The 25,973-nt window shown below is 36.3% G+C and overlaps 3 protein-coding genes across 4 annotated transcripts; 2 read left to right on the top strand and 1 right to left on the bottom strand.

The window, feature by feature from the left end:
• Positions 1-460: 460 nt before the first annotated feature.
• Positions 461-1,613, bottom strand: LOC141695338 (uncharacterized). The gene is made up of 3 exons (XM_074499594.1): positions 1,577-1,613; positions 1,322-1,468; positions 461-996 (listed from the first exon to the last, which is right to left on the bottom strand). The coding sequence occupies exons 1-3, from the start codon at positions 1,611-1,613 to the stop codon at positions 461-463; spliced, it is 720 nt and encodes a 239-aa protein (XP_074355695.1).
• A 4,528-nt stretch (positions 1,614-6,141) lies between these two features.
• On the top strand, positions 6,142-21,054 carry LOC141697046 (G-type lectin S-receptor-like serine/threonine-protein kinase At4g03230). 2 transcript variants are annotated; one of them, XM_074501235.1, is made up of 7 exons: positions 6,142-7,642; positions 19,000-19,176; positions 19,272-19,468; positions 19,560-19,770; positions 19,865-20,102; positions 20,190-20,340; positions 20,428-21,054. In XM_074501235.1, the coding sequence occupies exons 1-7, from the start codon at positions 6,319-6,321 to the stop codon at positions 20,737-20,739; spliced, it is 2,610 nt and encodes an 869-aa protein (XP_074357336.1). In that variant the 5' UTR covers positions 6,142-6,318; the 3' UTR covers positions 20,740-21,054. The 2 variants fall into 2 exon arrangements, with proteins under 2 accessions (XP_074357336.1, XP_074357335.1); XM_074501234.1 differs by having other exon boundaries at positions 19,254-19,468.
• Positions 21,055-21,635: 581 nt separating this feature from the next.
• LOC141697047 (G-type lectin S-receptor-like serine/threonine-protein kinase At4g03230) lies at positions 21,636-25,682 on the top strand. The gene is made up of 7 exons (XM_074501236.1): positions 21,636-23,265; positions 23,696-23,830; positions 23,915-24,111; positions 24,193-24,403; positions 24,502-24,739; positions 24,839-24,989; positions 25,080-25,682. The coding sequence occupies exons 1-7, from the start codon at positions 21,936-21,938 to the stop codon at positions 25,389-25,391; spliced, it is 2,574 nt and encodes an 857-aa protein (XP_074357337.1). The 5' UTR covers positions 21,636-21,935; the 3' UTR covers positions 25,392-25,682.
• The last annotated feature ends 291 nt before the right edge of the window (positions 25,683-25,973 follow it).

The following is a 25,973-nucleotide window of genomic DNA, read 5'->3' as shown; positions in this document are numbered from 1 at the left end:
GCTTGCAGTTGCAACAGGAGATGATGCAGTTACAAAAGGAGGAGCAAGAAAGGCAAAAGGAAATTATGCAGTTACAGAAAGAAAAGTTACATCTCTGCTTAGCGAAGGAGGAGAGGGAAAGACAGAAAGAGGAACGAGAAAGACAGGTTTACGAAGCATCTATCAAGGCAGTAGACACTAGTAAGATGCTACCAGATCAAGTAAAATATTATGATGCGCTCAAAACTAGAATCATGAGAAACATATTGTAATATTTATATGTAGTTGACTCTATTTTGCAACTATTATGTACTAAACTTTAATTTGTATTATATGTGAAGTTTATGTGTTAGACTTACTTTTGACTCTATTTTTCAAATGGGAGAGATACATAAAAATTTAAAATAATTTATATAAAACATTTAAAAAGAACTTACATAAAACATTTAAATATAAAACAAATTACATAACAAATAAATAGTTAGTTCATGTCACCGCCATGCATCTGGCAAAGATGTTCCATGAGGTCATTCTGTAACTGAAAATGGACCTGTTTGTCTCGAATTTTTTTATGCACTTGTATGAATTCCCTAGGGGTACTTGCACGACTACGATTTGGAGTAATAATTGGTATTGCAACATCTGTATCAAAGTGTTCTTCCTCCATATGTAATTCCCTTTCATCTTCAATGATCATGTTGTGCAATATGATGCAAGCTGCCATAATATATTTCATTGTGTGCACATCCAAATATCTTGATGGTCCACGTACCATTGAAAATCGAGATTGCAAAACTTCAAATGCTCTCTCAACATCTTTTCTTACAGATTCTTGCGCGGTTGCTAAATATTTTTTTTTGTTACCTAGAGGTTTTGAAATAGTTTTGACAAATATTGCCCAAAAAGGATATATACCATCAGCAAGATAATATCCCATATTATATTCATGACCATTGATGGTATACCTCACTTCTGGTCCATGACCTTCTGCCAAATCTTCAAATAGATGAGATCTATCTAACACATTAATATCATTTAACGATCCCGGTAATCCAAAAAAAAAGAATGCCAAATCCACAAATCTTTTGAAGCTATTGCTTCTAATATAATAGTTGGTTCATGAACATGACTTGTATACATACCTTTCCAAATAGTTGGACAATTTTTCCACTTCTAGTGCATACAATCAGTACTACCAAGCATCCCAGGAAAGCCTCGTCGTTCATTTTCAATTAATAATCGAGACACATATTCAGCATTTGGTCTCCTCAAATATTCAGCTCCAAACACTTCAAGATTGATTTAACTAATCTTTTTAGACTCTCTATTGTTGTACTCTCACCAATTCGAACGTAATCATCGATAACATCAGCTGTCATTCCGTATACAAGCATCCTAAGTGCAGCTGTAACTTTCTGAAGTGATGATAATCCACGAACTCCCACAACATCAGTTTGTTGTATAAAATAGTTATTGTGAGCAACTGCTTCTTCAATTCATATAAATAGTGATATACGCATCCGAAATCATCGACGAAACTGTGTTTTTATGTATGTAGGTGTAGTAGAAAAATAATCACGATATAGTCTATCATGACCTTCTTCTCTATTGCGATCAAGTACATGATGATTCATAGTGGAACCACCATGTTGCGAGACAGAACTCGATCTTTTTCATTGATGATGAAGGTAAGTAGCACTCATTCTCATTCTTGCTTCATGTTCTTCTTCTTCGGCTTGCATAATATCAAGAAACATTCGTGTAGTGTTGTCCATTACAAATGAATAGTTTAGAAGTGAGATTGAATTTGATTTTTGTCTGAAATTTGTGTTTTTCTTAGTTTCAGTTTTGTTATCTATTTATAACATCTAAAATATGACCGTTATAAAATATAGTTGTTGAAATATAGTGGTTGGAATGAGATGAAATATAGCCGTTGGAATATAGCCGTTGAAAATATAGTCGTTGCAAATATAGTCGTTAAAATTTGAAATAATACTAAAATATTATATTTGAATTATAGCTAACCATTATAGCTAACGTCATTGAAGCATAACCCCTTACAGTTTCAGCAAATTTTACCTAATAATTAATATATATTATTTTAGCTAACCATTTTAGCTACTACCCTTGGAGATGCTCTTAGAGGTTTAAATGACTTTTACAAGCCAAATGAGCCGTGAAGCTAGGTTTCCTGTCCAGGATGGGAATAGCTAATGCCCAAAATGTGGCATGTTCATATGCATTGTGTAACTGAGTCTATATTGAGGTCAGCTTTTACTAAATAATAAGCATCTTACTCCGGCAGCAATTTAAAGTTCCTGAAAAAATAAAACATACTCCCATCTAGTTCAATGTACATAAAAACTATCATATCTGTACAAGGTATCATTTTATGCGGAGTGACTAGAATCAATATGTTATATTTGAGTACTTGTATGTGAAGTGAGAAATGATTAAATCTTTAATTTTACATTTTTCTCCATATATAAGCTTGCAATTCCTTTTATTTCACTATTATTCTCTATATTAAAATCATGTCATGTCCCTGGTCATGAATTAAAGTTTCCAGGTGGAGAAGAGATTGCTGTGAAGTGGCTTCCAAGAAACTCCGGACAAGGCTGAATGGAATTCAAGAAAGAGGTGTTGGGTTGTGTAAACTTCTAACACCGGAATCTTGTCAGACTTCTGGGATATCGCATGAAGGGAAATGAAAAGATTTACTTTACAAATACATGCCAAACAAAAGCTTAAATGCTTTCATTTTTTGTTAGCCTTTACTTTGGGTTGGCAAGAATTGTAGGAGGAAGGGTGATATAAAAGGATATTCGGTGCATAACGAGGGTGTAATACGACGCGAGAAGAGCGAATGCATGATCAAGCTCAGTATTGCATGATTACGATGTTGAGGATATATGATGACATGCTCACGCTGTTGAATTGCATGGCCATGTCAAAAGAGAAAAAAAAATGGTAGCTTTTTGGTAGCTAAATGTAAGACATTGCACGCTCATGTTCAAAACTGCATGATCACGCTACTTTTAATTAATATTTTATTTTAATTATGATTTGTTTTTATTTTATTTTAGAATTTTCTATTGCTATATAAATAATCTTATGATATAATCTATAAGAATCTTTTATTGAAATTAAACGTTTTTCTCTTTATCTTTCCTATGTATTTAAGGTTTTAAAGGACTTCTCGTGTAGAAGTCTTTACGAGGATTAGCGCTTGCTTATCCTACGGTTTCGTGCTGCGTCAGTTATATCCTGTCTTTGCGTTACCTGATTCATCATGGAAAAACCAATTACCAAAGAAGATTTTCGAGAGGTTACGACGGCTTTAACCGCGGCTCTAAATATTTTCACAGATCAAGTAGACACGTTGACATTCAAAGTGAATAACAATATCCAACAAAGTAGTGGAAAAAAAGATCGGTGGAAAATATCATGTTGGTGAGAATTATGTCTTCACGTTGAATATAGGTAATCGGATGAATGATATTGTAAAGGATGATATACCATTATTTTATGGGTCTTTTGGAGTTGATGAGTTTCTGAATTAGTATATTGATGTTGATAAATACTTTGATGTATGGGTGTTTCTGAGGGTAAGCAGGTGAAGATGGTGTTATCAGGTTAAAGAGCGTTACTTCTATATGGTGGGATAAACTTGTTATACAAAGAGAGAAACAAATGAAGAAACCTATTATAACATGAAGGATGATGAAAAATTTGATGATGGAGAGGATTTTACCAAAGGGATGTAAGTTTGAGATTTATATTGATCACAAATAAGAGAATAATTCGGCTCAATGTCATGAACCTGATCATGTTGACTATGTGTTTGATAAAAGTCCTCAATCAAAGCCGGGAAGCTTGTTGAATGTTGGAGATAAAGAACTAAGTGATTTTGATAATGCAAAAAAATTGAAAGATGTGGAGATAGTTGGAGAAGTGTGTGAGACACTGGTTCCTGAAAGTTTTATGCAAACTTATTTTAATGAAATTGATGTGATTAAAGAATATGAAAAGGATGAAGATGTAGAAGAAAATAACAAAGAGAGTTTTGATATGTATGGAGATGAAGATGATGATTACCTACATGTTGAAGACGTGCATAATTTATCCTTGGACACTTATAAATTGATGTATGATCTGCGACATTAAACTTTATTCAGTCATTATACAAAGTGAGTCCCTAAAATTTTGAGATTGTGGTAGATTTTCAATATCACGATAAATTATATTTGACGGATATGGTCAATGAAATCAAGTTGCCTTCACAAATTATGTCGCACCATATAATGTTGTTTGGAGTAATCTATTGGTTGTCACTACCCTGAGTGGAAATTATGTGGCTGACATTGCTGGTTTGAAGTACAAAAAATGTCGTAATTTTTGATAATTTTCATGTGGATTTATATGAGTTAGGAATGGGTAGGCATATCAGTTTGATTTGAATTGGTGTCACAAAATTTGGGGTATGAAAATTGACTTAAAAATGTTAACATGGAGTATGTCTTGTATCCATTGGAGGATAAGCATGACTTGAATCTAGATTTCAAATATGTGGTATTTTGTACTACAATATATAGGTTTAAAGAAATTGAAATTGGTTCAAGCTCTAAATCAGCAACGGTTAACAAAGATTTGGTTGGATAGTTCAAGTCTTATTTTCACAATATATTAATCTGGGATAGGATTTTAGGTACAAAGTTCCAATCAGATCGTTGCCTTTAAATTAAGTATCACCATGGCGAGATAAACAGCAAGTCGACGTATTCTTATTATATATGAGAACTCGAGTTCGAGTTCTTTTGAAGTGGAGGAGTCTGCTGTAGAAGGATTTTCGGTCCATAACGAGGGTGTAATACGAGGTGAGAAGAGCGAAGACATAATCAAACTCAGTATTGCATGATCACGCTATTGAGGATATATGATGGCATGCTCACGCTGCTGGATTGCATGACCAAGCCAAAAGAGGAAAAAATAACAGTAGTTTTTTGGTGGCGAGATGGAAGACATTGCATGTTCATACTCAAAACGGTATAATCACGCAACTTTTAATTATTATTTCATTTTAATTATGATTTGTTTTTATTTTATTTTAGGATTTTCTATTGCTATATAAATAATCTTACGATGTACCCTATAAAAATCTTTTATTTTATTGAAATTAAACACTAAGATTTTCTATCTTTATCTTCCTTGTGGATCAAGAAAACTCTTGTACATAGAGATTTGCTTTATGCATTCAAGGTTTTAAAGGAATTCTCATGTAAGAGTTTTTACGAGGATTAGCGTTTACTTATCCTACGCTTCCATGTTGCGTCAAAGGAAACTGATCTAACACCAACAGTCATAGGAACCTAAGAACATCATCACCTCTTTACTGTTGCCAATACACAGTATTCATGCTTTGAATTGGCTCTGGGAATGCAACACAATGTGTATTTTCAATTATATAACCGAAACCCATCTACAACTTTGATCGAGTTTCTTCATTTTGCAATAATATTAAGAGCGGCAGCAGCCAGCCATCAGTATATCGATGTTATACACCTTCCATACTCTTTAATATTATTAGAATCATGCCTAAATATAATTGAATACCATTAAAACCAAACTATAGTAGCAGCGGATGAAATTAGACACATGGTTTGATGGCAAAGAAGGTTCATATAGTGCTAATGCTGCTGCAAAATACTCAATAATTCAGGATATAATACTTCAAAGATACGAACACATTGTTTCTGCACTGGGTTGTGTAAATTTTATATTTTTTGCTGGTGTACAGAGATAACATGTACAAGCTTGTATGGAGTCGAACATCATAATTACTCTCTAACTGATACAGAATCTGTTAGTTTTAGATAGTTGGCAATCAACTTAAGCAATGGAACATCATACATAGTACGATATAACAAAACAAACACGTAATTTAGCAAAGAAGAGAGAAGAGGAACAAACACATGTGAAGCTCAATGATAAGATGTCAATGATGTCACGAACATTGTCGCACAGCCTGATTCTTGGCCACACGAGGTCAAGGACAAGGTAAGGAAAAGTAAGCAGGCCCCTTGAGTATTAAATTGGTCTTTTCTTATTTATTTTAGGAAAACACAAGCAAGCCTAGGATAATAATTGAGTGATAGTTGAGCCCCGGAGAAATTTGAGAGTTGACCCATCTTTCGTGTGTTTACTAAGACTGGTGATTCTAAAACTTTAATAATTAACTTCACTTCTTCCGTGCATTCACTACAAGTTGATGATGATTCTTTTCGTATCTTAACTCTAATCACTTCACTTGTTGGCAGAGACAAAACTAAATCCAAAATGCCAAATGTCATCTGCTTCTTGTGCACATTTTTGTTATCTGTTTTTCATTTCCAATATTTTTGTGTAGGAATAAGAGATACCTTGAAACTTGGTGATTGGATTCACGACGGGGGCGATGAAAAAATCGTGTCTGCTGGCAGCATATTCCAGCTTGGTTTTTTTACACCTTCTGGAAACACTGACGGTGGTAGATACTTTGGAATATGGTACTTCAACAGTCCAGAAGTCGTTGTATGGGTTGCCAACCGAACAAACCCAATACCGTTTAGGGTTTTTGGAACTTTTGGCATAAATATGACAAGTGGTAACCTGGAGGTGTCCAACAGCGGTTCTACTTTCACATATTTCTCTACAAATCTTACACATTCTCCTAAGTCACGGCCTTACTTAAGTACAGCAAAACTGTATGATTCAGGTAACTTAGTACTGACTGATGATCGAACAAGTGCAACATTGTGGGAAAGCTTCGACCATCCCACCGATACCTTTCTGCTGGGAATGAAAATGGATAAGAATCTAAATTTGACGTCATGGAAAAGTGACAAAGATCCTGCACCCGGGGACTTCTCGTTTCGATCAGATGGAGTATATAGGAAAAATAAGTTACCCTACTGGAAAATTGAGGGAGAGTCTGCCAACAGTTTCATTCCGAATGAGGGTAATAAAATATCAGCTGCAGTGTTGTCCTTAATATCGTGTACCAACAACACAAGTCCCAAAGCTGAAAGTAAAGGATGGCTGTATGGCAATGATACATCTTGTTCCAAAGTTTTCGATTCAAACTCAAGGTTGAGGATGGGATATAATGGGGAGATAAAATTTTTAAAATGGGATATAAATTATACGAGATGGCGAGTTTTGTGGGTAGAACCACAAGGATGTAGTGTTTACAATGCATGCGGGTCTTTTAGTGAATGTAAACCTGGGTCTGGTAACTACACGTGCAATTGTTTGCCTGGGTATGAACCTGCTAATGACAACGATGGGAAGTCGGGTGACTTTTCTGGGGGTTGCAAAGAGATAGTATCCAGTAAGTGTACGCGTGATAATACAACATCATTTGATGTAATTCTGGTGACAAAGGTGCGGTCAAACACACCACATTTTGAAAAGGGTAGTAGCGACGATGATTGCAAAAGGGTATGCCAAGAAAATTGTAGTTGCCAAGCCTACTCTTATAGGAGTCAAAATACGGATTATTACGGCAAGACCCATTCAAGTGGGTGCTGGTACTGGTATGGTGATCTCATCGATATTCAGGAGGGATCAACCGATGGCGCCCATAACATCCAGTTCCGTCACGATCCCCCTTCTAAAATTGGTACTTTTATTCACCCTTTTTTTTTCTCAAGAGTAGTACCTACCACCTCCCCAAATCCGTTTTCAAAATATTTTTTTAGTACAGTTTTTAATTTGTTTATTCATATATATATACTAGTTGCATGGTTTATTTTTAATATTACATAATTTTTTTAAATTTAATTTGAAATAAAAATTTTAAATTATGAAATTTATTTATTTGAAATTTTAATAATATGATTTGATAATATTTATTAATATTAATATACAAATATGTGCATAAGTCAGTGTACTACGATTCTAAAAAATAATGTAATAATTAAAATTTATATTTTTATTGATATCTATAGGTGTGTTAACGAAAAATTATTATATTTAATTAAAAGGTAAATTTTAGCTGAGATTAATAGTATACGAATTGTCACTAGTCTGTTAACCGACCAAATTCAACTAAGTATATTCAAATTTATGTTAGTTTAATATGTTTAATCCCGAATCTATGGTAAAATTTTATGTGTCAATGGCAAAAAATTATGTTAGCTCGAGCACTGTTGTATCAACCAAATCCAACTAATTATACTTTCTATTTTGTTTAATTTTATTTTAGCACAGGGTGATTTTTATTTTATATTAGATCTAATGGATAGTATGTATTATTTTGTTTTAGATTGATGACAATATATCGACTACACAAATTTGCTTTTAAATTTTTATTTTGTTATAGTCCAGTCCAATAATATAATATTTTTAGCGGGATCAATAATATTTTTAGTGGGGTCAATAATATTTATTATTTTATTTTAGCCCGATTCTTCAAATCCAACTAATTATATGTAATTTTTTTTAATTTTTTATTTAAAATTGGATCAATAATATAATTTTATTTAGTTCGACCTGGTGAATTTTATATATTATTTTGTTTTAACGAAAATCATTAAACATATTATAATTATGTTATGAATATTTATATGAGAGTATTTTATTTTAAATATTAATATAATTACGATGACCAGAACAAATACCAACCAAATTTTTATTGTTTAGTTTTTAAAATAACTAGCTTGAAACTCGTGCGATTCACGGATCGCACAATTTTTTTTTAATATTTATATTTTTTTAAAAAATAGTTTGAATTTATTTCTTAATTTTACTCATTTAAAACTTTAAATGATATGATTTCATGATAATTATATTAGTAAATGTATATGTTCAAAAGATTATAGAACATTTAAACTTATTTAAAGTGATAGCATTGGTAGGGAGAATATTATTATAAAGAAATTATTATTTTATTGAGAGTAAAAATATAATATCTCCACATTGTTGAGATCTTTAAAAATATTATTTTAGCATGGTGATTACTTAATCGATTAACTATAACTCTATAATAAATATTTGAAAAAGATAATATTACAGATTGAACAATATAGTTTTATTGATAATTTGATGTGTATATTTTTAAAAAATAATATTTACGTTTTAATTAAAATTTGATTTTCTAGTTCACATCAATACGATACGAATTTTACCTAGTCTAATATAAATTTGATTTATCTCGAATCAGTGATTTACATTATTTTATTTTAGCCCGATGCCCAATACACCGATCAAATCAAATTAATTATTTTTAGTTTAATTTTAATTTTTTTTAAGTCTGGATCAATAAGATAATTTTGTTTTAGACTGAATAATTAGTATATATGATTTTATTTTTGTTGGTCGAATTGTATTTTTATTTTAGTTTTGTATAAGTGTAAATCAATTGTATGATGTATTTTTTTATCCTAGATAAATAAAATATAATATTTTATTTATCCAAGTTCATTAGTCTGAATCAATATGTTTGTACATTTCTTATTAGTATAATTTTACTTATTAGTATAATAGATTTGTTATTTTATCTTAACACGAGTTATAATAAGAAATGTACAAACATATTGAAACAAATCTATACTGTTCACTTATTATTCATAGGATCCCTTTGATATAATGAGCCAGCTTGGTAACATGGTTCAAGCATGAAAAAATCAATGACCTTTAAATTTTTGGTAAATAAATACCAATTTTTTCGAGACTTGGTAACCACCTTCTCTAAAATAATTTTGATTTAACGATTTGAAGCTCTACTTGGTTATTTGTCTTTGGATGATATGTTATGCTAACCTCGTGAGTAACATCATATTTTTTTAGAAGAGTTTCAATTTGTCGATGGTGAAAATGAGAATCACCATCACTTGGAACTCCAAAGCGCAGGAAGATAATTTTTTTAGAGAGGTTCATCACAATTTTAGAATCATTGGTTGTTCATCCAATAGCTTCAACCCACTTTGGCACGTAATCAACCGCAACCAAAATATATTTCATTTCACAAGAAGTTGGGAAAAATCTTATAAAATCAATACCTCATACATCAAAAATTTCAACTTCTAGAATACCAGTTTGTGGCATCTCATGACGTTTAGAAATATTGCTCGTTCTTTGGCATGCATCACAAGTAAAACAGAAAACACGAGCATCCTTGAAGAGAGAGGGACAAAAGAAACCATATTGGTGTACCTTTGCAACAATTTTAGAAGACCATGGCCACAAGCAAGAGGGTGACAATGTCTGAGAATGTCATTTTCTGGGATACATCTACGTGATCCCATCAACATACTTCCGATACAAGAATGGATCATCCCAAAAATATTGTTTAGCATCATGATATAACTTCTTGCGTTGTTGATAAATCAAATCTGGAGGGTGAAATCCACTAACACAAAAATTTACAAAGTCTGCGTACCAAGGATTTTGAGTAGCAACTGCAAATAAGTGATCATCTAGAAAAGAATCATCAATGGGAGTGTCTGATGCAATATCCAATTTGAAATCCAACCATGAGAGATAATCTGCAACCACAAATACCTGAAATTATCTTTGGGGGAAATACTTGATCGCCCATTAAAACATCCATCCCCTCATCATTCGGTTGATTACTAAAGTTACACCACAAATATTCCGTCTTGGACCGACTAACACGCAATCCATTAGACTCCAATATATCACTCCATCGCTCTAATGTTACATTAACTAAAACCATTGTCTCCTTAATTATGACTATATAATCCGTGAATAATAGACACCAACGTACATTATCTTGAATTCCCCTAGTGAGAACATCCATTATAACTGTGAAAAGAAAAGGAGGAAGTGTCAGAAAATCAATTTGGCTTTATGCCGGGCAGGTCGACCATGGAAGCAATTCACCTTCTTAGACAGTTGATGGAGAAATATCGTGAACATAGTAAAGACCTACACTTGATATTCATAGATGTGGAGAAATCATATGATAGTGTTCCGCGTGAGGTGATTTGAAAAAGTTTGGTGGCTAAAGAGGTGCTATGGATATATTTGAGGGCGATACAAGAGATGTATTTTTAGGTAAGGACGTGTGTTCGAACACCGGTTGGGGTTACTCATTATTTTCCTGTAGGAATAGGACTTCATCAAGGATCCTCGCTAAGTCCACTATACTAAAATATAGTACAGCTGATGTCATCTTGCTGATGTGTCAAACTTTCATTAAGTGACATCATTTAATCTTATGTGTCAAACTCGTATTAATTTGATGATGTCATCTTCCATTCACACTTTCTCCTAATTAATTATAATTTCAATCTCTCTCTTTCATTTATAATAACCTCCATTCATTCTCTCTCTTCCTCATTTTCCATTGCTCCCTCTTCATTTTTAAAGTCTCCACTAATTCTCTCTTCTACTAATTTAAATATTCATCAATTTTTTAACTTTTATAATTAATAAAAAATATTATAATTTATGTCATACTCTTTTTAAGTATTTATACTTATAATTTTATTCTATTTCTCAGCATCATAAACATGTTATAAATATAATACATACTGAAATTAAATTAATTCAAAAAATATTTTAATAAAAGAATTTTAATATAACTCGATATCCGTCTGGGAACTTATCTAGTAATAAATAACTAACATAATAGTCTTGCGAGTAAGGGGCTGTTTTCTAACAATATCAAATTTTGTCTATAAAGTTTTAAAATTTTGTGAGGATGGTGAGCATTCTGAAATTTTTTAATATTGAAAAATTTAAAATTTTGGAAGAATGAGAAGTTGAAGTTTGAATAATTTCGACCACATTTGAAGCAAAAATTATCGTGTTCCCACGAATTGAATTCTTGTAATTCAGATAGATAGTGATTGTCATGTTTTTTATGTGACTTTTTCGTTTTTTTAGAAAAATAGTCAAATTTTGATTTTTTTTTAAATCGTTGTAGATTATAATATTTCGTTCGAAATAAATCTAAATATGTTGGTCTAAATCAAAATTTGAATAAATTTATGAATTATGTGTACATGTAACACTATTCCATTTATCCCATAATTATTGGCTTATTTCATTTTTTCCTATCAATTTGGTCAAATAACTAAAATATAGCATTTTATTTTGTTAAAATTATATTATGTATACGTTCTAACAATATAATTTTTATTGAACAAGTTTGTTTATTTTTCGTATTAGCGTAAACTTGATTATTTGACATTGTTAATTAATTTTTATATATAATATCGTAGATTTTAACAAGATGATTACTTGTGAACATATTACATTATTTACTAAATACATGTTATGTCTTAATTTATTTATATTTTTTGTATAATGATTATTATATGTTAGATATTGATCAAAATTATTATCTAAATTGTAATTTTAATTATTTAGAAATATATAACTAATATATGAACAGAATACACATGACTAAAACAATTATTCATGAATTGCAATAGAAATCTCAAATTTTATTCTTTGCTCGATTAAAAACATAAAAAAACATAATGACCTATGTTGACGGAGGAATCTGGTAACAACAAAGTTTGAGGTTTCTCGCCGGAATCAAGATCTATGACGGTGGTTCTTCGCCGGAAAATCAAGCGGTGTGTGGTGGTTTGTGGTTGTTTTAGGCTGAGATTGATCAGAGTAAGTGGTGGCTCCCTTATCAGCTCTCAACTTCTTACCCCCCACCCCTTAATGTGCCTACGTACCCTTTATATAAGGATCAAGCTTGACTTAGTTCTTGGGAAACAAGAAATCTAATGAGCTTAGACTTCTTATTCCTAGGCCCGGTAGAAGCCCATCCAGAATCCATCTTCCGCTAGCTTTAGGAATGTCTAACTATGAGGCCCAACCGCGAAGGCCCAAGGCTCATCCGTAATCGTAGGACTTCACGGATAATGCATCTCCCTGCGCAAGGATAACACTCCGCTACAGTTATATCCCTTGATTTATAGACGCAGGTATAGCAACGGTTCACCCCAAATTCCGGACGCGTCCCTGTCTCCCGAATGAGGATAACCCACCAGATAACAGGACAGGTGATCCCAAGCTCTTGGGTGCAAAGTGCAGGATGACTCCAAAGTTCTCCAACGAGGACACCCGTTGAATACTAGAACAGAGTTTCCAAAGCACACACCAAAGTTAACCCCGCATCCCCAACGAGGACATCCGTTGAATACAGGAGGAGGCCTTCAGTCATCAGGCATACCCTCGGAGGCCTTCAAGCTTTTCACGGACATCCCCCTCATTGACCGTCTTAAGGAGGGAATTCTTTAAAGAGTACCTGCAACTAATATGTTGGTGGAAATAACCCTCCATTACTCCTTTCCATGCATGCCTTGTCCTAAGCTCACCCTTGAGAATGCATTTCCCACAAAAAGGACGCGTCCTATGCACTAGGCGCATCCTGACCTTAATGAAGTATGTATATTTCCCAACAATCACCTCCCATTACGTCCTACGGAGACAGGATGCGTCCTGTATTCCTGGGCGCATACTCTAATCTTCTTTGGCAAGGAACCACTTTTCAATACATTCCCACCATGGTGGACGCGTCCTAACGACATGGGCGCGTCATGTTCTCTCCCTTTACAACGCAACGCCGAGTTTGACTCCAATTAATACGCGTTTGACCCGCATTGATCCAATGTCAAATTTTGGATATAACAACTACCCCCCAAATTCCATTTGCAGTTGAAAACAAAACTGGAATTTTTTACTTAAAAACCACAAGGAAAATTTGGATTGCCCCTTCATTAAACATCAGGACGTGTCCTCAACCCTGGACGCGTCAAAGCCTTATATCCCAAAAATCGACCTTTGCGTGACAGTTGGTGTATACGTCAGCCCATCCTTTTCTCTATAAATATCCCAAAACAAGACTCACATCATCATTTTATTCTCTCTCAACAACCTTCGTCGCCGCCATTGAAGCAGGATTTTCAAGTTCAAAAATCCGGCGATTCAACTGGCCATTCTCTGAGTTTTTACAGTCGATCAAACCCCCAAGTTCCAAGGTACACGAATCTTCTTTCATTTCTCCATTTCGTCGAGTAAATCGATCATAATAAGTAAAAGACTGTTCGTATGCTCCTTTTTCTCCATGAACTGTTCTTCACTTCCTTTATATATATATCTGTGTATGTATATAACAACCTCCATATTTTGCTCTTTTGATTCGGTAATTGCATGTTTTTAGGGTTTTAGCTAAATTTCCCAAAATTAGCCATTATCGATTTAGATTCTACTACATTTCCCATATGATGGACGCGTCTATAAAGGAGGGCACGTCATGTTATTGATTGCATGATTTACCCATCGCAGTTTAACTTGCTCCAACAAGAATAGAGCAGACGCACTATCAAACTATGACGCATCATAATGTTTCCTAACCTTTGACTCACTTTTTTGCGATAGATTTATTAGGATGCATCCTCGCACAACATCTCACCTTTTTACTTGCTTTCTCACATATATTTTTCCTTTAACATATTTTCAGTATCTTTTCATTTAGACATGGACGCGTCCTCAAAATTTTCTTCCTTCTTATTTCAGCCGGAGGACGCCTCTTCTTCTTATCCTTTCAATTCATTCAAATCTCTCAACAAGCGTATTGGAATCTATTCTCCTCCTCCAATTTCTTTCAGTCCCGAATTTCCTGAACATCATAGGACGGAATCCTTCCTTGAAGCGGAATCCCGTGCTTTTGAACCCTTGAAGTCAAAAACCTCAATTATGGCAAATTCAAGCTCCGAATCAATGGATAACGTCCCCCTTAGTGCAAGACTTGGAAAGAAATGTAAAAGGACTTCCCGAACCGCCTGTAGTCAAGCAATCGGAGATTGGACTGATGACGAGGTCATCCCTTCATCTAACAAGTCTAAAAAACATAAAGTCATCTCAGACGAGGGCGCGTCCACACCTGCTCAGGAGGCATCTCCAGCTCAAGACGCGTCTCCTATTCAGGACGCGCCCTCTCCCCATAATGTGGGTGAATTTGGGGAAAGAGCCCCTGAGCCTGAAAAATACCCCATTTATCCTCAATAGTTCGTTTCTCCACTGGAGCATTGGGAGCCAAGCAACGTAGAGCTTGATTTTGACTGGAAAGAACTCGAAGATCTTCCTGAGGCAGAAAAGAACGTCTGGAGGAAGAAAGAACATAAATTAGCCTGTGTTGGGATGAAATCCACTGCAACAGACCTAGATATTGGGTGGACCATGAAGTATTACGACATTGAGGGAATCTGGGCGCATCCTCTCAGGATGATGAGGCCCCATATCTTTAACGTGGAAGATCTGAGGATCCCCAGAATGGTCCTAACTCCACAACTTATTTCTCTGGGTGTGGGCGCGCCCTTGCATCCATACATCAAGAAGATCTTAAAATGGTATGACGTTGCTCCGGTTCAATTATCTCCAAACTCATACAAGCTAGCATGGGCTTTGTATATCATGTACCACAACCTTGGATTGGGCGCGCCCTCCATAAAGGAGTTTAGCTTCTTCTTCAGCATCAGGAAGTCCATCCCTAGCTACCACTTTTTTGTCGTCAACAAGTGGTTAAACAACAGAGGCTTTAATAAAGGCAAGGTGAGCCATGAGAGGGATTGGAAAGAACCTTTCTTCTACATCTGTGATGCCAAGAGAGCCCGGGTTCGCTTTAACTTAAAACCAAGTAAGTGATTTTCCCTATAGCGCGTCATATTAACTAAGACGCGTCCTCCCCTTCACCAAAACTTTTTTTACCTTTTTCTTCCCTTGATAAATCCTCATATTTCTTCCTTAGATAAAAGAACTCAAAAAGAATTAACAGGATAAAGAAAGAAGAGAGCAGAGAAGGTGCTCAAGTATGTTGAGGAACATTTCAACCTCAAAGACATGATCATAGAGGCCAACCTTAAGAAGATTGGGGCCCTATCTGCAAGGGTTGGTTCCATATGCAAATACCGTGACTTTTACAATGGAAAGCCCGTCCTCACATCTTCTGAGAAGGCTAAATGTCTCAATGCCACAGAGTTGGTCCAAGTCGACATTAGCAAATAAGTGGATTTAGAAGAAGGCTAAACGTCCCTACTCCAGAAATGGTTTGAACGTTGAGTTGTTGGGGTTGCTCCACAACTTGTTGTTGTTCCCCTAGGTTACCCCCGGGGTGTACCGGTGGATCTCGCCGCCCCTCGCCCTGCGGCTGCGGCTGTGGTATGTTGTCATCTTGATTTTGAACATTCCCTTGCGCACGAGGTTCCTCCTGACCGCGTCTCGAAATCTCATCATTATTTTGTAACCTTTCTTGAATTCGCACACTGTCCCGGTCATGAGGACGCGTCCTGGATCCATTTCCTGTAGCACTGTGGGAAGCTACAGGAACAATGACGGGGGCTTCTTCAGTGGAGGGCGCGCCATCTCTTCTTCCATTGTATGGCGCCCTTCCATGCTGGTATCCCATCCTTCCTTGTCCATTCTTTTAATAGCCTCAGCCATAATTTCTGAACCTTCCACGTGGAGGGGCACGCTCGTGTTCGCGGTGTCACACCCTCTCATCTCTTGGATATGTAGGGGGCATACGCGTTGTATCACGGGGCCTCACTTCTCCACCATTTCCCTCCTTTTTCCATTCTAGCAACATCCTCAAATCATCATCTTCCAACCTTATGCCAAGTCTCCTCTTTAGGGTTGAAAAATCTCTTCTTTCCTCATCTTGACTCTGAATATTTTCCGCACGACGACGCTCATCCATCGTACGCCCAAGCCTATGCGGATGCGGGATAACCTGATTGTTGGTGCGAGGCCTCTTTCTTCCGTCAGTGTCCTCATCAATAAGTTCCACAATAGGCTTTACATCATCAGAATATGCCAAGCGTCGCGGGGTGATTCGCGGGTTCCCTCCGCTGGCTTGAACACGAGCATATGGGGCATCTCCCTCAACCACGGGTGTTTTCCCCACCGCGTGGCCACGACGGGGTAAACGACGACCCCTCCTCATTCTGCGACGCTCCACCGTACTCAGACTTGAGTGAAAGTTGTTCAGAGTATCCCCCATGCAATACAATTGCTCCAAGATATCAACGTTGTTGATGAGAACTGGGGGCGTTCCTCCCACATCTGGAGCTCTCGGAGGATCTGCCATGTTTCTGGGCACGTAGGGTAAATGGAGAGTGTAGCCTCCCTCGCCCTCTCTTTCAGATCTGCTATCGCTTCCATCATAAGAACTTCCATCATGATTGTAAGACATCTTTTCCTCCCAAGATTATGATCCTAATCAGCCCCCTCCTTCTAGCGCCAATTTGTTGACGGAGGAATCTGGTAACAACAAAGTTTTAGGTTTCTCGCCGGAATCAAGATCTATGACGGTGGTTCTTCGCCGGAAAATCAAGCGGTGTGTGGTGGTTTGTGGTAGTTTTAGGCTGAGATTGATCAGAGTAAGTGGTGGCTCCCTTATCAGCTCTCAACTTCTTACCCCCCCCTCTCAATGTGCCTACATACCCTTTATGTAGGGATCAAGCCTGACGTAGTTCTTGGGGAACAAGAAATCTAATGGGCTTAGACTTCTTATTCCTAGGCCCGGTAGAAGCCCATCCGGAATCCATCTTCCGCTAGCTTTAGAAATGTCCAACTATGAGGCCCAACCGCGAAGGCCCAAGACTTGTCTGCAATCGTAGGACTTCACGGATAATGCATCTCCCTGCGCAAGGATAATACTCCGCTACAACTATATCCCTTGATTTACAGACGCAGGTATAGCCACGGTTCACCCCAAATGCCGGACGCGTCCCTGTCCCCCGAGTGAGGATAACCCACCAGATAACAGGACGGGTGATCCCAAGCTCTTGGGTGCAAAGTGCAAGATGACTCAAAAGTTCTCCAACGAGGACACCCGTTGAATACAAGAATAGAGCTTCCAAAGCACACACCAAAGTTAACCCCGCATCCCCAACGAGGACACCCGTTGAATACAGGAGGAGGCCTTCAGTCATCAGGCATACCCCTGGAGGCCTTCAAGCTTTTCACGGACATCCCCCTCCTTGACCGTCTCAAGAAGGGAATTTTTCAAAGAGTACCTGCAACAAATATGTTAGTGGAAATAACCCTCCATTGCTCATTTCCATGCATGTCTTGTCCTAAGCTCACCCTTGAGAATGCATTTCCCACAAAGAGGACGCGTCCTAGGCACTAGGCGCGTCCTGACCTTCATAAAGTTTGTATCTTTCCCCGCAATCACCTCCCATTACGTCCTACGGTGACAGGACGTGTCCTGTATACCTGGGCACATACTTTAATTTTCTTTGCCAAGGAACCACTTTTCAATACATTCCCACCATGGTGGACGCGTCCTAACGACATGGGCGCGTCTTGTTCTCTCCTTTTACAACGCAACGCCGAGTTTGACTCCAATTAATCCGCGTTTGACCCGCATTAATCCAATGCCAAATTTTGGATATAAGAACCTAAGGGTATTGTTGTATTAAAATGACGTACGGGTATTGTTGTATTAAAATGACGTACGGGTATTGTTGTATTAAAACTAATGTATAATCCCTCCAACAATATTTTTTTAAGAGTCTCACAAATTTAATAATCATATTGAACTATTATATATAGAACAGATATTTGTTCCTGCCTAGGGAGAGACTCGGTTCAACTTCAAGCCAACTTCCGGCGCAAACTCAATTTACAAAAAACAGTATTTTGAAAGTATATATGAACTCTATCTTGAGTACCGAACTATGTTCAATAAATTTTGCACTGTCCAAGTTTGGAACAAACAAACAGCTTGCTATCTTATATCCTTACAAGCTTTGAGTTTTCTTACAATGTCATCATCAAAACTCGGAGGTTTTCTGTTAAGTACTTTTACTAGAGTTGAATGTGTGAAAATGGGGTAGAGAAATGATTTAACAAATGACTGAACTTCAAGTTTAGTACTAGATTCTACCTATCGGACTATTACAGGAGAACTATGACAAGCTCCAATGTACCTTATATATTACTATAATTCAGTGATCATATAAAATGTTGTTTCCTCTGTTTCAGGCCAAGATTTGAAACACAATCCGAATCCGAATCCGAATCCGACAGGGAATCAAAAAAGAAAAATGAAATCTTCAACTTTAAGGACTGTTATTATAGCAACCTCCGTCATATTTGCAGTTGCACTACTTTGCAGCATAACCTGCATTTCTTATAGAAGGGTGGTTGCCAAAGGAAAAGGTATTTGATAATATCAAATCTGTTAAATTTATTTCGATCTTGTATAGTATCAAGATTCCAATTTATAAGCTGTATAGATGTGTTTTGCGTTCCAGATCAAAAGATCATAAAAAATCAAGCCCCTCGGTTATATGATACGGAATATTTGATGGCTCAAGATGATCAGTTTAGAGAAGATGACAAGAAAGACATTGATGTACCTTTCTTTGAATTGGAGAGCATTGTAGCTGCAACGGACAACTTTTCACAGGCACATAAACTTGGGCAGGGGGGATTCGGCCCTGTTTACAAGGTTGCTTATTATCAACAAAATCCAATTACCAGTAATGTGGAACATTAAGTAATTCACCATAATTTATCACTTGTTAAGATTATGCTTTCAGGGTAAGTTTCCAGATGGAGCCGAGATTGCTGTAAAGCGGCTGTCAAGCAACTCGGGGCAAGGCCTAATGGAGTTTAAGAATGAGGTGGTGTTAATTGCTAAACTTCAACACTGGAATCTTGTCAGACTTTTGGGGTACTGCATCAAGGGGAATGAAAAAATTTTACTCTATGAATGCATGCCTAATAAGAGTTTAGATGCTTTCTTATTTGGTTAGACTTCAATATCCTAAACTTGGCATTCATAAGAAGTTTGTTTGTCACTGAAATTAATACTTGGTGTTTGGATTTGTGAAAACTTTGCTAGACGAAAAGCTAAGGATGCTATTGAACTGGGCGACACGATTTGACATCATTGTAGGAGTAGCTCGAGGGCTTCTCTATCTTCATCAAGATTCTAGGTTGAGGATCATTCACAGAGATATGAAAGCAAGCAACATTTTACTGGACGAAGAGATGAATCCTAAAATTTCTGACTTTGGCTTGGCAAGAATTGTTGGGCGAAGAGAAACCGAGTCTAATACTACCAGAGTTATTGGAACATAGTAAGAACATCAATAATACTATATAGTGTTAGTTGAAGTACTATGATTTGGCGGAACAATTTTTTTTGATTGTTTAGCACAATGCAGCGGTTATATGGCTCCAGAATATGCATTAGAAGGCCAGTTCTCAGTTAAGTCTGATGCCTTCAGCTTTGGAATAGTTGTGCTGGAGATAATCAGTGGGAAAAAGATTAGCGGATTCTTTGACTCCCAACTTGGCCTGGGTCTTCTAGGTTATGTAAGTAAAATTATAGATTTAATTCAAATATATTCTATAAGTTTATCCACTCCATTTCATGTTTGCTGATCCGGAAGTATGCCTCAGGCGTGGAACTTGTGGAAAGAAGAGAAGCCAATGACTTTACTGGATGAGACACTAGTGGGATCATGCAACAATAGTGAAGTACTAAAGTGCATCACCATAGGGCTTCTCTGCGTACAGGAAGACCCCAATGATCGTCCTGACATGTCCAAGGTAGTTTTTATGCTGAGCGGTGAAACTGAGACCCTTCCAAATCCAAAGCAACCAGCTTTTGTTACAAGAAAACATTTTTCTGGCACAACTTCTTCCTCGTCCACTAAACCAGAAATGCTGACCGAGAATGAAATAACATTTACTGAAGCGGATGGCAGGTAAGAGGTTCAAATGAATATTTACAAGCCACAGGAGCCGTGAAGTCTGGTTCCAAGTCGGATGGGAATAGCTAATGCCCAAAATGTAAATGTGCATGTGCTTGCGCATTGTGTAACTGAGTCTATATTTAGGTTGCCTTTTACTAGTAAAAAGCATCTCACTAGGACAGCAATTTATAGTTGCTGAAAAAAAATAAAACATGCTCCCATTTAGTTCAAGTTTGTACATGCTTACAATGTTAAAATCTTCCCACAAGAAAGATAAGATGATTGCTACTATTTGAAACACTAATCACATAATGACTTGTGTTATATGTGATGTACTTGTGCCTTTGTTAGATCGTTAAATGTATGTGTTTTAGACCTCAACCAGAATGCACAAAAAGATGGTTGAGAACAATGACACTGGCTACAGGAGCACCATAACGATGAGAACTAACACACTAGATAAATTTGAACCATATCCTTTTATTTGTATTTTTAAAATTTACAACAAAATTATGTAATTTTACGAAATTTTGTTTTGTTGACAGGTTCCGAACCAAACCTGGTTTAAAGCTCAAAGTTTGCATATTATTAGTACATACTGTATAGATTTCTGGAGATCAAGAACCGGAAGTACACATGGTAAATGAAAACATAAGACCTTGCGTTCGTTATCAATACACTTTATGAATAAGGAAAAACTGTTATGCTCGGATTCGATTCTCTACACTACATAATTATAGAATATTTATTTAGTTAGTTTTACTTCTTTGGTTTCACCTGGTTTGATTCTCCACTCACTTTTATGCTGAGTAATTTAAGAAAAAGAATGTTATCGGCTAGTATTAAAGGATATCAAAGGAAGACTCTGCTTGGCAGGTCAAGAAAGCCTCGATACAATCTCCAGATCAATTTTCCGGACTCCGCAAATGTGAGGGAATTGACAATCAGAGGCCCATCTGTCGTCCAGTTGCACTAAAATTTGAATGAAATTGTCTGATCGTCGGTGTGAAAGATAAACTGTTTGTGTGGTGATAATGGACTGAGTCTGAGTTGATTTTTCAGATTAATTAATGTCCTTGAAAATCTTGATACACCACGATATGAATGAAAAACGAATTTATTGTATGGAAATTATTGCTTAATTCGGCAAGACCTCGAGGAAGAAGGCAAAAACAATAATGATAAATAGGCAAAACATGTTATCTATCCATTATGCCCAACGACTTCATTTCCTTCAAGAGCCAAAAGGAAATCAAGATGGTGTATACCAATACTAGTGTATGCTTCTTGTGCACATTTTTGTTATGTGTTTGTCGTCTTCATCATTTTTGTTCAGGAAGAGATACCATAAGTACAGGCGATAAGATTCATGATGGAGGCAACGAAAATATTGTATCAGCCAGTGACATTTTTCGGCTGGATTTTTTTACGCCTCATGGAAGCACTAGGAAGGATCATAGATACGTTGGAATATGGTACTATAGCAATCCAGAAGTAATTGTATGGGTGGCCAACCGAGGAATGCCAGTACTTATAAATGGATCCGGAACATTTGGCATAGATATTAATAGCGGTAATCTGAAGGTGTCTGACCACAGCAATACCAGCACATATTTCTCCACGAATCTTGACAATTCCCTCAAGTCACAGCAAGGTAGAAGGACAGCTAAACTGCATGATACTGGTAACTTGGTGCTGACTGATGATGAAACAGGTGAAATTTTGTGGGAAAGCTTCAACCATCCCACTGATACATTTCTTCCGGGCATGAAAATGGATGACAATCTGAATTTGACATCATGGATAAATGACGAAGATCCTGCACCAGGGAACTTCTCATTTCGATTAGATGAAGAGGTTGGTGGAGGATATGTCATTATAAAATTGGGGGCGAAACCTTACTGGAAGAGTGGAAGAGAGTCAGTTGATAGCTTCATCCAAAACCAAATAAGTATTCCAGCTGCACGGTTGTTGTCTGGTGATACCAAAAATATAAATGAGCCGGTTAATAACACAAGATTATTGTTGCAGTCTAATGGGGAGATACAGTACTTGGGCTGGAATTCTGTCCAGGCGAGATGGTTAATCCTCTGGTCAGAACCAAAAGGACCGTGTAGTGTATATGATGCTTGCGGCTCTTTTGGTTCTTGTAAACCCGACACTCATAATTTGTGCACATGTTTGCCGGGTTTCAAACCTAGTAATGAGGATGATTGGAAGTCAGGTGATTTTTCTGGGGGTTGCAAAAAGATACCTAGTGAATGTACACGGGATAATAAAACATCGTTCGTCAAACTAAACGTGACAATGGTGCTGTCAAACACGCCACAATTTGTAGAAGGTAGAGAAAATGAATGCCTCTCCCAATGCCAAAACAATTGTACATGCCAAGCCTACTCTTATAATAGTAATGAGACAGATTACAGGAATCTGAGTTCTCGTGGCTGCTGGTTTTGGTTTGGTAATCTAGATAATATTCAAGAGGGATCTACTGCTGGTGACCATGTCCTCTTCTACCGTGTTGACTTCCCTTCTCGTCTTGGTACTTATCATCTTTAACTTTCAATGCCCTTTTTACATTCCCCGGGGCTACACTCTTTTCTTTTTCTCTGTGTTGCCATCTATTCATCTTGCCTAAGGAATAAGGATTATACTGTCATTTATTTATATGTTTGTTTATATTATTACACTTAATCATCATGAATAAGTAGACGCCAGCAAAGTATCCACATTATTTTTAGATATATTTAAACAAAAATCTGTTGGATCATCTAAGATGTATTTATGGTTGAGCCTAATTTGTGACTGGTTTAGCAATAGGAAAGTTATACATTTGATTGAACTTTCACCAGCATGTAATATAGGAGTATCAAATTATCAACTTCATTAAACGGTGTCATTATCATATAGCAGTATCAAATTATATCAGTAATTTGATACGGTGTCATTTGATTGAACTTCCTTTGTTTCAGTAGGGAGTCCACAAAGAAACAGGAAATCTTCACCTTTAAAAGGAGTTATTATATCAGCTTCTGTGATTATTGCAGTTGCACTGCTTTGTATAATTTCCTGTATTTCTTTTCGAAGGTTTGTGGCCAAAAGAAAAGGTAATGGTAATATTAGATTGTTAACTTTCTTCAGAATCTCCAGTAGTATTAAGATTCCAACTATATTGTGTTTTGGGTTTCCAGATGGAAATATCGAAGAAAATCCTGTCCTTCAATTTTCTGGTAACGAATTTTTGATGGATCAAAATAATCAATTTAGAGAAGATGACAAGAAAGACCTTGATGTACCTTTCTTTGAACTGGAGAGCATTGTAGCTGCAACAGACAACTTTTCACAGGCATATAAACTAGGGCAAGGGGGGTTTGGCCCTGTTTACAAGGTGGCTTCTCATCTAAATACAAAATTAGAATTAGTCTGGAATTTTTACCATAATATAACAAGCATTTGGATATGTTATCAGGGTATGTTTCCAGGTGGAGAAGAGATTGCTGTAAAGCGCCTGTCAAGCAACTCAGGGCAAGGCTTAACGGAGTTCAAGAATGAGGTGCTGCTGATTGCTAAACTTCAACACCGTAATCTTGTCAGACTTTTGGGATATTGCATGAAGGGAAATGAAAAGATTTTACTTTACGAATACATGCCAAACAAAAGCTTAGATGCTTTCATTTTTGGTTAGCCTCAGTTAAATCCCAAACTTGATTTCAGTAAGAAATTTCTTTTTTGATTGAACTTAACATACAAAGATTCGGATTGGTGAAAAACTTTCTAGATAAAAAACTGAGCATGCTATTGAATTGGACGACAAGATTTGACATCATCGTAGGAGTAGCTCGAGGGCTTCTCTATCTTCATCAAGATTCTAGATTGAGGATCATTCATAGAGATATGAAAGCAAGCAACATTTTGTTAGACAAGGAGATGAACCCTAAGATTTCTGACTTTGGGTTGGCAAGAATTGTCGGAGGAAGGGAAACAGAGTCCAACACCAACAGAGTCATAGGAACCTAGTAAGAACATCAAGAATGTTATTACAGTATAAGCTGAAGTACAGTGGATAATTGGTACAATCACTCTACATAATTAATTTTGTTTGTTTGGAATTGTAGTGGTTATATGGCTCCAGAATATGCGTTAGAAGGACAGTTCTCAGTTAAGTCTGATGCGTTTAGCTTTGGAGTTGTTATCCTGGAGATTATCAGTGGGAAAAAGAACTCTGCATTTTTTGACGACCAACTTGCCCTGAGTGTTCTAGGTTATGTAAGTAAAATTCTGAAGTTAATTAGACATTTAGTTAATGTAATCACTTCAATTGCATGTTTCCTGATTTGAAAGTTGTAAATGCATCAGGCTTGGAGCTTGTGGAAAGAAGAGAAGGCAATGACACTATTGGATGAGACATTAGTGGGATCATGCGATGAAAGTGAAGTATTGAAGTGCATCATCATAGGGCTTCTGTGTGTACAGGAAGATCCAAATGATCGTCCCAACATGTCGAAGGTAGTATTTATGTTGAGCAGTGAAACCCAAACCCTTCCAAATCCAAACCGACCAGCTTTCGTCACAAGAAATCGTTTTTCTGGTACAACTTCCTCCTCCTCCACTAAACCAGAATCACGGTCCGAGAATGAAATAACATTATCTGAAGTGGACTGCCGATAAGCCATTTAGTTGATTTGCTCGACTCAAATCAAACCGTAAACTACGGTTCTCAACTTGTGAGTGAGTGAGCTAAAGCCCCAAGTGCATCAGTGCTATGTGCATGCGCATTCTATAATTAGTTCTCCTTAAAGTAAATTTTGAGTAGAATTTGTGTTGCTAAGAGCCTAAGATGGCTTCTGAGTTCTGATACTAGTTGTATGGTCCGTTGAACTGGGTTTCTAGTTAATTTATAAATTTATACGATTCTATTCACGAAAGTATTTCACCTTAAGACTAGAAAGGCTTGTAATAATATTCACTCCACGTTACTATATTATATGAATTATGAATTTAGTGAACGAAATCTATATACTTTATTAATAAGTGAAATCATGTATAATTTGGTGCTAAAGGTATCAAATTACCAAATTTTGTTATTAACCTCGTAAACTTTGTTTTTAACACAAATCGACTTCCATTCTATGTAATTTTTTTTTTTTTCAAACTACCAAGTAAATTACTAATAAGAATTGACTTATATTTTCTGTAAACTTTATTTATTTATAAATTATATTAAAAATTTATTAAGTTACGTTAAATTAA

This window comes from Apium graveolens, chromosome 11, assembly GCF_009905375.1.
Source record: "Apium graveolens cultivar Ventura chromosome 11, ASM990537v1, whole genome shotgun sequence".
Classification (NCBI taxonomy): Eukaryota; Viridiplantae; Streptophyta; class Magnoliopsida; order Apiales; family Apiaceae; genus Apium; species Apium graveolens.
Note: the sequence above shows the minus strand (reverse complement) of the source record. Positions and strands in the feature narration are given on the sequence as shown.

Excerpts from the sequence above, each read along its gene's own strand:
- LOC141697047 (XM_074501236.1), top strand. The coding sequence starts at position 21,936 with ATGCCCAACGACTTCATTTCCTTCAAGAGCCAAAAGGAAATCAAGATG. Across the intron at positions 24,112-24,192 it reads GGTTTGGCCCTGTTTACAAG|GGTATGTTTCCAGGTGGAGA; the intron begins GTGGCTTCTCAT and ends ATATGTTATCAG. Across the intron at positions 24,404-24,501 it reads CTTAGATGCTTTCATTTTTG|ATAAAAAACTGAGCATGCTA; the intron begins GTTAGCCTCAGT and ends AAAACTTTCTAG.
- LOC141695338 (XM_074499594.1), bottom strand. The coding sequence starts at position 1,613 with ATGAATCATCATGTACTTGATCGCAATAGAGAAGAAG. Across the intron at positions 1,469-1,576 it reads TGATCGCAATAGAGAAGAAG|AAGCAGTTGCTCACAATAAC; the intron begins GTCATGATAGAC and ends TATGAATTGAAG. Across the intron at positions 997-1,321 it reads CGATGATTACGTTCGAATTG|ATAGATCTCATCTATTTGAA; the intron begins GTGAGAGTACAA and ends TTAATGTGTTAG.
- LOC141697046 (XM_074501234.1), top strand. The coding sequence starts at position 6,319 with ATGCCAAATGTCATCTGCTTCTTGTGCACATTTTTGTTATCTGTTTTT. Across the intron at positions 7,643-18,999 it reads CGATCCCCCTTCTAAAATTG|GCCAAGATTTGAAACACAAT; the intron begins GTACTTTTATTC and ends CCTCTGTTTCAG. Across the intron at positions 19,469-19,559 it reads GATTCGGCCCTGTTTACAAG|GGTAAGTTTCCAGATGGAGC; the intron begins GTTGCTTATTAT and ends TTATGCTTTCAG.